General features: G+C 36.7%; 1 protein-coding gene across 1 annotated transcript in view; it reads left to right on the top strand.

Annotated features, from left to right (window-relative positions):
• The window catches only part of LOC120542097 (polypeptide N-acetylgalactosaminyltransferase 10-like), a 106,838-nt gene that overhangs the window by 15,589 nt on the left and 78,781 nt on the right, over positions 1-12,468 (top strand). The window contains exons 2-4 of the mRNA XM_039774256.1: positions 4,752-4,857; positions 4,947-5,085; positions 10,314-10,480. Coding sequence (XP_039630190.1) covers positions 4,752-4,857; positions 4,947-5,085; positions 10,314-10,480 — 412 coding nt within the window. The remainder of the gene's footprint in view (positions 1-4,751; positions 4,858-4,946; positions 5,086-10,313; positions 10,481-12,468) is intronic.

Here is a 12,468-nt window from a genome sequence, read left to right as displayed (position 1 = left end):
AGCGCACCAGTCAATTGCAGGGTGAAAATATTTGTTCTGTCTCACACACACACACACCACACACACACACTAGAGACAATTTAGCAGTGCTAATTCACTTAAACTGAATGTCTGTGGACTGTGGGAGGAAACTGGAACTCCCATAGAAAACCCACACGAACATAGGAAGAAAAAACATGCAGACACCACTCGGGGAAAACCCGAGATTTCAACCCCAGTGTCCATATTGTGCCTCAGTGTTGCCCACTTTTTATTTTGTATTTTAGAGTTTGTGTTTTTTTCTTTTTAGTAATGGAAATTTGTGAAAGGAAATTAATGTCTGTACCTTTAAACAACTACTGTCTCTTGCTTCAATGATGTTCTTGGCAGCATAGCCAGTGGGCTTTAAAAACACAGAATGGTTGGCTGATTTGAATAGCAGGAGAGCCGCCAAAGATTAAAAAAAAAAAAAAGATGCTGACCTGAGTGGGGGATGGACAGAGATTTATGGAGTGACAGAGAGAGAGAGAGAGAGAGATACAGGGGCAACTTTGCTGGTTTGCGATAGCAGCTTCTTTGATCAGGAATGCCACTCTTACTGTAATGATGGAGAAGTCCAAGAGGCACATATATAATAGTTTATTTTTGTATAGCCCAAAATCACACAAGGAGTACTGCAATGGGCTTTAACAGGCCCTGCCTTTTGACAGCCCCCAAATCTCAAGTGTCTGAGAAGACAAGGAAAAACCCCAAAAAAAAACCCTTGTAGAGAAAAAAATGGAAGAAACCTTGGGAAAGGCAGTTGAGAGACCCCTTTCCAGGTAGGGCATGCAGTGAGTGACAAAAAATAAAAATGGGTCAATACAATATGCAGAACATAATAAGACTAATCCTCAATACAGTATAATAGTGTTATAGAAATATTACAAGTACGAGCAGAATTCACCAGTAGATGATATTACATAATATGTTTTGGATTTGTCCATAAATGGCATATTGGCAATCTGAAAGTAACTTGCAGTCTGGGCATTGCACTACAGTATTAGTTTTCAGAGGAGTATAACATACAAAGATGTGTTGTGTTAGGGTAGGTACAGTGTGTTTACAAATAATTTTACTAGCTGGCTATACCATGGGCTATCCTTACAACTGAAAGGATCAAAGAGTTTGTTATTTGGGAGACTGGTCCAATGGGTTTATATTGGGTTAATGTAATACAATTAACAGAATATCTCAGTTTGTTTTGTTAGAAATGCACATTTTTTAAAATTATTCAGCAACATTTTGGACTGAGCTGAATGTTATTTTGTGGCATTGCTATGAGATTGTCTTTATTTGTTGTCATTTTCTTTTCTTTTTACATTTCCTTGTTTTACTTGGATTATACTTGAATATTAATGCTAACTTCTGTAATGTTATTATTGACTTGCACCATTGGTGAGGATAAAGTGTGCTGAAACTTTGCATTGGTTGTATCCCCAATAAATAAAAAGTGCTGTGTTTTACTTGACACTGCGCAAGACATAGTCTGCATACAGGTTCCCATTTTGGAGTCACTTCATAAGCCTAATCTTGTGTTAACATGGTCCTTAAGGTTTGCAGTACATGGTGATTCAGATGTATAGAGTTGCTTGTCCGAGTGCCACAAGTCATGATAAACACTAGACAAGGTTTTGACACCGTAGAAGTATGTCATTAGGGAAGAAAGTCATTGGATAGATATGCAATAAATATGCTCTTGTCAATGTAACTTGTGTTTTCTGTGCTACCCAGAGTGAATACAATGTTTTACCGTATAAAATCGTTCAAACAGCATTATCACATCACATCTGGTACAACAAGAATCAAAAGTGTGTTAAGGTGTACACAAATAATCTAAACTTATTAATGTCAAGTCAAAATAGACAGATTTAATGTTTCTTATTCTTGGCAATTTCTTGTAAGTAGTGGAAGATCGCATGGACCGCACTCGTCTAGTCTGCCAGCATGACATGGGAGCATGCATTCTTCTGTTTAGTATTACAAGCTCTTTTTTCTGGTCTTGTCCACTCACTGTGCTTTCCCTCTCTCTCAGTGCAAGAGCAGATATGAGGTAGGTGATAAAGTAGCTTGATTCTGCCTGTTTCTGTTTTCAACCATTTCATTTCAACATGTATAAGGGTGAATAAAGTAAAAATGAATTTAAACAGTGGGTAGGTTTGAGCTTTATTCAGCTAGATCTGTTTATACAATGCAGAGTAAGAACATTCTTGGTTCACACGCACAGTGCTTACTCCCTATAAAGGAATGCCATGAAATAACTTACCATCTTGCATATGAATCACTCATTTGCTGAAATGAAGATGTCAAATCAACACAAAACACTGTGTCACCAGTCCGGTAGGAACTAAGTGAAAAAAAAAAACTATTAGGACACAAGTCCTTTGGTTTTAAACTCATAATTTTTTTTTTTTTTTTTTATGAAACCAAAAATGTTGAACAATGTACCGTTCTGCAAATCGCCAGCCTACCGATGTGGCTATAAGCAGAATAAGCAGCATAGATGAAAATAACACCGTCAGTGCTTAAATGGTTAAAGTAGCAAGAGCTCACTGATATCTATAATTGTTATAAATGATGATAAACATTGCTTTCTGTATTCACAATATTGTGTCCTGAATCTAAGAACATTTTGACACTTTTTTTTTTCTTAGTCTGAACACCCATACTATACAAGTAAGTATCTCTGTCTCTTAAAGGTATTCTTTCTCTCTGCCTTCTGTGCTCACTGCTACGTCTTAGCCTGTATTATAAAGGTACAAGGTGACAGTGAGGGAGCACTTACTGGATTAAGAAATTCTAACCATGAATGTCATTAGAGCATGCAAGGAGGGGTTTGAAAACCCATTTTATCAGGCTCTGTCAGAGGTCACTTTGTTGTTACACTTTGATTCAGTTTTAATCTTTGAACATGTTTTATTTACATGTATATTAATTTATAGACTCACTAGACTAGGCATGTCATTTATTGATGAGTTTAGAAACCTACTTATATGGTTTAGCTCTAATTAATAAGCATCATTGACGGTTTCACTAGGAATTCTTATTTCCACTCAACATTTATGTTAACTGTATACTATTTACACAAATCTAAAGTTGCACCACACAGTCTAAGTGAATATTTTCTTAATCTGTGCTTGATTTTTTTGTAAGGCTTATCCAAATGGTGAAGGGTGCAATACACTTTTATTCCAAAATGCTTAATTTGACTTCTGTGTTCCCAGTAACTTCTGATGTGTCTCTGATCTTATTTTCCATTTTGTTAACTACTTCTTCTTATTCTTTCAGCTGCTCCCATTAGGGGTTGCCACAGCGGATCATCTTTTTCCATATCTTCCTCTCCTCTGCATCTTGCTCTGTTACACCCATTACCTGCATATCCTATTTATAATTACTCCTTTCTCGTATACTCTTTTAATATGACACCATAATAAATATTAATATGTAGGCCCTAATAAATTAAAACAGTATTTGCATTGCCCCCTGATTATTCTCTTGCTGCTAAAACATTTTACACATTGGGGGTTATGAAATTAATTTTTAAACAAAAGTCATGTATCTGTATAATTATTATACTATGAAGGATTCTATTTATATACTGTATAAGTTTCTATTTATCTTGTTTAGTACTGACCGAGCCAATTTCCAGTTCTGCAACATTAGAATCGGAATCTTTAGAAGTTATTCTGCACATTTTCTTTGAGATTATGCTTATTATGGGAGTTAGTATAAAAATAATTTAGAGGCAGGCAGATTCAAATAAGTATTTGTATTTGATGTTACAATCATATATTTTTGGTGAATATTCTATAGACTTGGTATGGTTGGTTATTAGTACAGTATTTCAGAGTTATCTATGCTCAGTGTATAATATGCACTTCTTTAATTTTAACTTTGAAACTCTAGACCATATTAAACTGATAATGTGTTTTGTGAGAGTGAAAGGTATTACAGTTATTATAAAATGCTAAAAGTAATAGCAAAATATTAAAATAGAGCAAATGAGTGAGTCCAGTGGAAATAAGGCAATATCAAACTTCTCGTGTCCTACTTCTAGACACAAATTTAAACTTGCCTGCAGTTGTGTCAAACACAACCCTGAAAATGATCAGGTCACCACTGAATCAATCGTTCTTTACCTTATTCTGTGCTTTTAATAAGAATCCAATTAAATGAAACAAAATAAATTTGGAATTATAAGATCATTGGTTGTCATCCACTTGGTTGGCTACTGCCAGTGGTTCACAAGTTTCCATTATTTATAAGGAGAGTGGGTTGCCGCTCCGAAGATCACCCGCATTTCACCAAAGGATTCCCTGTCCCTGCTCTGACGATCGCTCTCAGTTCACCAAAGGGAAGAACGCACAATTAGTTGGCTGTGAATGGGACTTCTATGGGAAAAACTGGGACAACAGAAAGCTTGAGAAACACTGTTCTAGATACTTTTATATTGTGTTACAGACTAATTTGAACTACTGTAGTTTAATTAAGGTTTCAGACTAATTTGAACTACTGTAGTTTAATGAAGGTCTAGGTTTTAAAAAGATGGATTTTTGTGGTGTGTAAAAAGCACTTGTCTTAAATGATTATATTGCATACTAAATTGCTTTTCAGATTCAGATTTTTCAGATTTAGGGGACTCCTTATAAATGGCCATGTGCATAGTAAATTGCTTCTAAGCTTAACCTAGTAATTAACATTCTTATTAACTAGTATTTTGCATTGTATTTAAGGGTGCGCATGTCAGACCAAAAGACAAAAATGATTTTGGTGGTATTGGAATGAGAAGAAAAGACTGGCATGATTATAATGCTATCAGAAAAGATGCTGCAAGATCAGGTATGTCACATCCAGCAACTTATTAGTATGTAATGATGAGTCATGTAAGTTCATCTGTCTTTTTTTCTTTTTTTTTTTTTTTGGATTAGGAAATGGAGAGCAGGGAAAACCTTTTCCCTTAACGGATATGGATCGTGTTGACCAAGCTTACAGGGAGAATGGGTTCAATATTTATGTTAGTGATAGAATCTCCCTAAACCGTTCATTGCCTGATATCAGACACCCAAAGTAAGTTTTCTGCATAATATTGTTCTTTGATATACCATTCCTACAGACTGGACTTATTTTATGATGTAAAGAAACTGTGGCTTTGTGTAAAACTTTGAAAGATGTCTGTTTGACTCAGTTTTAGTGTCCTTTTTATAATTTGATAGTTTGACTAGCTGTGTTACCCAGAAATTTCAAAAGATAATGGGCCTCAGTTATATCGCTGTTGAGTTAATCGGGTATATCAGAAGTACTTTGTAACTAACTAGTACTTTTGTTTACAATATTTGTAGTTTTTTATACCAAGGGCTAACATTATTGTCAGGCAGTGTGGTGTAATGGTTAAGGCTTTTGAACCTTATTGGGTCACTGGAGCCACTTACTACTGAGCATGCTATAAATTTTTTTTGGCTTCCAAAATTAGAAATTCAAGCGCCATGATCTAAGAATGGCACTGTCAATTTTCGTGTTACCATAATGAGGGTGGGGGAAATGAAGAGTCCTTTTTGAAATTGCCAGCGCTGTGTCGAGGGGCTGGAGGCAGACAGAGCGGAATGAATGACTACGGTAGAGCTGGTATGCTATTAAACACTTCCCGTATACTCCTAAGAGTGTTGGAAATTAAAAGCAAAAAGTTGAGAATTACTGCCCCACTTAAAACACAGATGCAGGGGTTTTTGGAGGGCAGGTTTGAAGGTGGAGCATCCTCATTCAAAATAAACAAATGCACATATAAGTATAAATGATTTTGTGAATAAATATTATAATGGAGTAGCTTGGGGGGGACCCATTAAGTTTAAACTGGTGCTATCAATCTTGGGGCATTTCTAGGATTTGCAGGTATCAGGGTCTTACTTCTATAAAATCAAAGAGTGGATGGGGGTAGGGGAGTTCTTTTGGCCTTTTACACACGTTATTATAATGTTGTAACATTGATCATGGGAGGTGTAATATATGATGGACAAATAGAGAAAGAGATTAGGGGCTTAAGCCCCTGAAGCCCTTTCCCACCTCCTGACGCCACTGAAATGGAGGTCATCACTTCTGCCTCTGCTTCTCTCTCACTCCCTTTTTGCTTCCATTGAAGCAAAACCTGCTCACAGCCATAATGCCTGGCACTGGTAGTCTAGGTTTAGTGTGCTCGCTGACCATTGACCTCCATATCGCCCTTGAGCATTGCCAAGCCTTTTCCCTCCATTTTATATCTGACTGTAGACGCCAAACATGATCATGTCTTTTTTCCTGTCCAGGTCAATGCCTCTTCTTCAGTCATTTGTCCACCCTATTGGTTAGTGGTGCTGTTTGACCCATCAATTCTTTGCTTCTGCTTTTCTCAGCGCAGCACAGAGCATATAAGTTAGCAGGTCTCAGTTTCTACTGTGAAGAGGAGACTTTGTGCTGCAGGTTTAACGGGGCAAGTGGCTGTAAGAAAGCCATTCCATAAAGGACAAAATAGGATGTTGAAATATCGGCTGTAGATGAATAGAGACTGGTCCTCGTCACAGTAAAAACTGAGGTTTGCTTTTTTTCATCCACTGTTAAGCTGTGCTTGAACCTGTTGTGCTGTAAGGTGCCTATCACATAGGCTTATGACTTTGGATTTGCCACATCTTTTCCTATCCAGTTGCATTTAAATTTTTTTTTTTTTTGGTAAATTCTCTAAATGAAAGCTGTGTTATTGTATTTGGTAATTGCAGATTCTCTTGCCATTATTACTGTAATATTGTCCCAAGTAGTACTAACAGAGTCTGTTTTGAACTCTGGTTTAAGACAGAGCAAGGTTTTTTTAAGTAATCCGTTGTAGTTTGATACCTGTACAAATTGTTTGCTTCAATTTGCAAGGTTTAATTTTCTTTAGTTGCCGCAGAACATCTGTAGCTTTTGTAACCTATTAGTTGTTACCTGTAGAAGACCCATTTTTTCAGTTTACGGTAACGCTAAAAAAAAACGCATTTAAATTTAAATCTCTGGCAGTTTACTGCTTACTTTTCACCATTTTAGGTCATTCATTCAAACACTGATAAAATTCGAAGAAATACTGAGGTGTTCAAAAACGTTTGACTAGTAGTGTAACCAACAACTATATATGGCAAAAAGTACAAAAAAAGTCTAAAGACTGGTGCTGTTAAAAATGATAAAAAGAGAAAATTATTACAGTATTTCCCCAACGAAAGGCCATGGCTTATACATTAATTTTACAAAATGCTTTTTGGGTGTGGCTTGCTTAAGTGGGGCAGCCTATCTAAAAACATTCGATAAAAGTATAATTCAGTGCACAAAAACATGACGTACTCGAATGACTTGTTGAATTTAAATGTACTGTTTACTTAAAAAAAAAAATCAGATAGTGATGATGTTCATAGGTACAGTTAAAATAAGTAAGTCCACAGTTTGAAAAGCATTTTTATGTCCAGTAGACAAAAAAATTATGTCAATTAATAATGACGCCATCATTGGTTTAGTGATCACTTGGCGCTGCTGCATCTTGCCTCTTCTTCATATTCGTCTCTTTCAGGTTCGTTGCTGCAATGTAAAAATTGAACTTTTAGGGCTTTGCCACATTTATATAATATATATAATACAAGCTAGGAAAAAAGCAAAATGTAACCAAAATAAAAGGAACAAAAGTTTATTGTTGGCTGGGAAAAGACAAGTTTTTAATTTTCGTTTGAAAGACTGGAGGGTGGGGGTACTGCAGTACAGCAGTGTCAATCATCTGTCTACATGTAAATTCTTCAGAATAAAATTAGCAACACTGAAATTAGGCTTACCTTTCTTCAAATTCTATAAAATCAGATCCGTAATCGTTGTCATCGCCGCCAAACAACTCGATTGCGACCTGTGCTGCTTTGCTGTCACTGATGTCGGACACGCTTTCGTCACCTGTATCACTTTCAGATATTGCAGATGTTGCTTGTGCTGCTGGTAGGCTTGTAGGTAGAGGAAGGATTCCGGCTTTGCGAAAGCCATTCTGTATGCTTTCTGGTTTCACATTTTTCCACGCCGAAATAACCCATTTACACGCTTGACTGCACGTCACATGTTGCTGCCGGCCAGACAGAGTGAATGTATGCTCACCATCCGTCATCCATTTTTCCCACTCGATCCTCACAAGGCACTTAAATGCATGATTGACAGCGGTATCATGTGGCTGCAGTTTGCATGTACGTCCACCAGGTATTACAGCGACATCACCACCGACCTTGTTCACTGCCTTCTGAACACTATCCATCAGATGAGCAGACATAGAGTCGAAAATTATCAAGGACCTCTTCTTGTTAAAAATTCAGTTCCAGGCCGGCTTCTATAGCATTTGTCCACCCTTCCCACCATAACATTTTCATTCATCCAGCCCTTCTTGTTTCCTGAGACCTCGATACTGTAGGGTAGTTTTTCCTGTGGCATTGTCAACCTCTTAAATCACGAATGGCTTCAGCTTTTTGCCACTTGCCATGCAAGCTAGAACAACCGTAAAACTTGTCCGCTTGTGACCTGTGGTAGTTACTAATATGGTCTTTTTGCCAACCTTATTGACAGTGCATGTTGATGGAATATCCATCTGCATCAGGACCTCATCCATGTTGTTGACATCATCCGGTGTTAGTTTTAGTGTCTCAATTTTCTTGCCGACAAAAGAAACCCAATTATGACCCTCTTTTAAGTCTTCAATTGCCATTTCAGTAGCCATTCCTCGTGTCTTCAATTTGATGGCTATTGTTGAAACTATCCGACTGTTCTCAAGCTGCGCGAGAATCCAATCTTTAAGTCGCTTCTCCAAGTTTGGCCATTTAGCTTCCATTGTATGGTTTGTGTGCCTACGTGGCGGAAGCGCACACAAAGATTCCTCATCTTTCTGCCAGTTTCTCACTTGTTTTTCATTAACTTCAAAGTGGCGTCCAGCTGCACGATTGCCGTTTTTTTTTTTCCTTCATGAAAGCAACGACCTGGAGCTTAAATTCTGCAGCATGGGACTTGCGTTGCAGTATGATATCGGTAAGTGCATAATGCTATCAAGTTAACTGTTCACGCTCAATTATAATGTCACTATAGAGCTGCAAATGCCTACAGGGAGTGCCAAATTAGATGCTTTAACTTCAGATTGGTCAATTCAGTAATGCCATGGCTAATAAAATGGGGCGGCTTATCTTAGAGTTTAAGAATATAAATGAGCATTTTCTGCGGCCTTCAATTTGGGGCGGCTTTTCGTTGGGGATTTACGGTACTCTTAATTAGTGTGGGTAATCCAGTTCACGTCATGGAGACAGGAGCTATTCTTGCAGCAGACTTTTTTGACAAAATACCAGTCCATTGTAGGCTGTACTCATGCACAATCACTTACATGGGGCAAATTTAAGTCTTCAGTAGACCTACAAAGAATGTTTTTTGAATGTGAGAAGGGAAAAAATTGTGCTAGCAGAGCAAACTGGCAGACTTCACAGAGAGTGACTTAAATTCAGTCATATTACATTTTGTTGCATTTTTTTTCCTTTGGCCTTTCACCTAAATGTTAGTGATGGGCAGTAAGGAGAGCAGGTGTCATATCCTAGGTCCTCCCTGTGTGGAGTTTCCATGTTCTCCCCATGTCTGTGTCGGTTTCCTCCCACAGTCCAAAGACATTCAGGTTAGGTGGCTTGGTGATATTAAATTGGCCCTTGTGTTTGTGTATGTGTGTTTGCCCTATGATGGACTGGCGTCCTGTCTAGGGTTTGTTTCTGCCTTGCACCTTAGTTGGTTGGAACAGGCTCCAGAAACCCCCATGACCCATTCAGCACTAAGTGTGTTAGAAAGTGACTTAATTGTTATAGCTTCCATTTGTATGGAACAAAATTGGTGTCTAGTAAACTAATATTTGTTGCATTATGTCATAGTCATCACAACATCTCCATAAATGTGCCAGCAATGTACAGTGTAAAATATCTAAGAGTTTCTAGGTAATGAGTTGGTGCACTTAATTAATGATTTTGATTAAACATTCTTGAACTCTGCTTATCGAGTTCACTGTCTCAGTGGGACCAGAGCACATCCTGTTATTAGGTCATTACACCGACTTTTCAATTGGATTAAGTCTAGACAAGAATGTTATAAGATTCCGAGTGCTCTGACTTAGCTGTTACATCAAGAACATAAGACTCATTTTGAAGTAATTACATTTTTTTGTAAAAAATACGAATCGCTTCTCCTTACCTCCTTTTAAATATTTTATAAAATAATGTTTTTACTATAACTCTTATCTTCACTTTTTTTGGCAGCTGCAAGCAAAAGCTGTACTTGGAAAAGTTACCTAATACAAGTATCATCATTCCATTTCATAATGAAGGTTGGTCCTCTCTCCTGCGAACAGTTCATAGTGTGCTGAACCGTTCCCCACCAGAGCTCATTGCTGAAATTATTCTAGTGGATGACTTCAGCGACAAAGGTAAAAAAAAAATAGTATCTTTTTTTTGTCTTAAATTCTTGCTCATTGAAAAAAATAGTTGCAGTCATTTTTTTGTGGTAAAATTAAGGGGACGGAGAGAGTATTTTGTAAGTGTTTTCTGGAAGGAGAATTCTTAGTATGTATTTATTGTTACTTTTTAGTTTTTAAGTTGCATAGTTATAAATAGTGAATGATTTTATCCACATCCCTTTTGATCTTCTTGCCTATATCTTAATAGTTAACACATTATTTTCATGGTGCGACTGTTAAAGTAATGTTGTTTCCTAATCTGTGTAGATTTAGGAATGCTGGAAAAAGATTTGAGGCAGCAAAGCTAATTACTTTACCAATAAGCCGTACTTACTGAAAAGTTTGAAAAGTTTTTAATATTAAACTTCCTTTATTCCATTTCTGACTGCCACTTGTTTGAGCCTATTCCAGCAGCACAGAGCACTAGGCAATGTTGCAACCCTTTATGGAGTACTGCACCTTCACATGATGCACTCTCACACAAATACACATCCACAATATTTTTTTATAAAACCAAATTCTAGTTGAAAATGAATACATCTTTCTTTAGAGTTTGGAAGGTAAAACGGCTTAACCGGAGAAAACCCCAAATGGTGACAGAACAGAATGACTAATTTTTCAAGCCGCACTCAGGCCTGAATTTGTACCCAGGTCTCTTCCACCAAGATAAAAACCAAGAACTGAATCTTAAGCCACCATAGATTTATGATTGCAGTTACCCACTAATTATGAATAATCCTTTTAAGAATAGCAGGTTTGTTTAATACCTGTTCTGATCTTCCATAATAAAGTTTAATTTTTTAAATTATTTTTTTAAAGCCGCTGAAACAGTCCGGGACAATTTTCAAATGAATACCGCTACTACAAAACACCTGATCACATTTGTTGTTAATCCAAGTACACCTCACTACAGCAGGGCTGAATATTAAAGATGTACAGTTATAATGCCAGTCATTCCACAGCTTCTCCTTTCTTGAAAATCATGGCTCTAGAAAATTTTGAGAGTTGAAAAAATCGAGAAATAAATATATAAGGTCTCTTAAAACTTGAAGTAAGCTATATATTGATACAGGTGTGCTTAACAGATGTTGCACTGACACCACATTTGTCAGCATACACTGTGCATAAAATTTATTTAAATAAAGAAAAATATTAAACTGTTGAAATTGCTGTGTTTGATTAGAACCTGAAAATGTTATCATTAAGGAGCCAATCATTGTATTGAAAAATGGAAAAAAATGTATTAAATGCATCAAAAGTTCATTGAAATAATCTCTCTATTATATAAAAAAAATCCTGGGATGAGACGAGACTTTTTCAGAGAGAATATTTCAAGTTCCTGTGCTCTTGGCTCTTATACATTTTAGCGTTTTCCTTATTTTATTACAAGACACACAAGCTATTTGTTTCCTTTGATGTAGTCCTTTTCTGGACAATAATTGTATACTTTCTAGATGAAACTTTGAAATTTCAATGACTAAGCGAAGAAAAAAGGGCAGCATGTCGAAAAGAGGCCCAAAAGCATTGGAGAGAAAAGAATTCAAAAAAGAACAATAATAATCTAAGTACAAATTTGGAGCAAGTGGAATTGAAAATCAAACAGGTCCCAGTGGGAGTGGAAATAAAAGACAACGAATAGAAGACAAAGTAGAATGTCGTAAAGAGGTTCAAAAACATTGGCGCGATACACATGCAGAGCGGGTTAGAGATTATGAAAGTACTAAAATTCAAAAGTCTCAAAAAACTGATAGTAAAGATCGCAGTAATACTTACAAATGGAAATTATTACTCAGTGAAATAATTTAACAGCGAAAATAAATTGAATATATGGACATAAGTGATATGACAAAAGTATGTAGATATTGTTCGGCTTTAAAATTTAAGTTGGAGACTTGTAGATCGTCTAATTCATGTTGCCATCGGGGAAAAGTAGTGTTTCTTCCCAATGAAGAGGCGTA

This window comes from Polypterus senegalus, chromosome 13 (genome assembly GCF_016835505.1).
Source record: "Polypterus senegalus isolate Bchr_013 chromosome 13, ASM1683550v1, whole genome shotgun sequence".
Classification (NCBI taxonomy): Eukaryota; Metazoa; Chordata; class Cladistia; order Polypteriformes; family Polypteridae; genus Polypterus; species Polypterus senegalus.
This window is presented reverse-complemented; position numbering and strand designations above follow the sequence as displayed.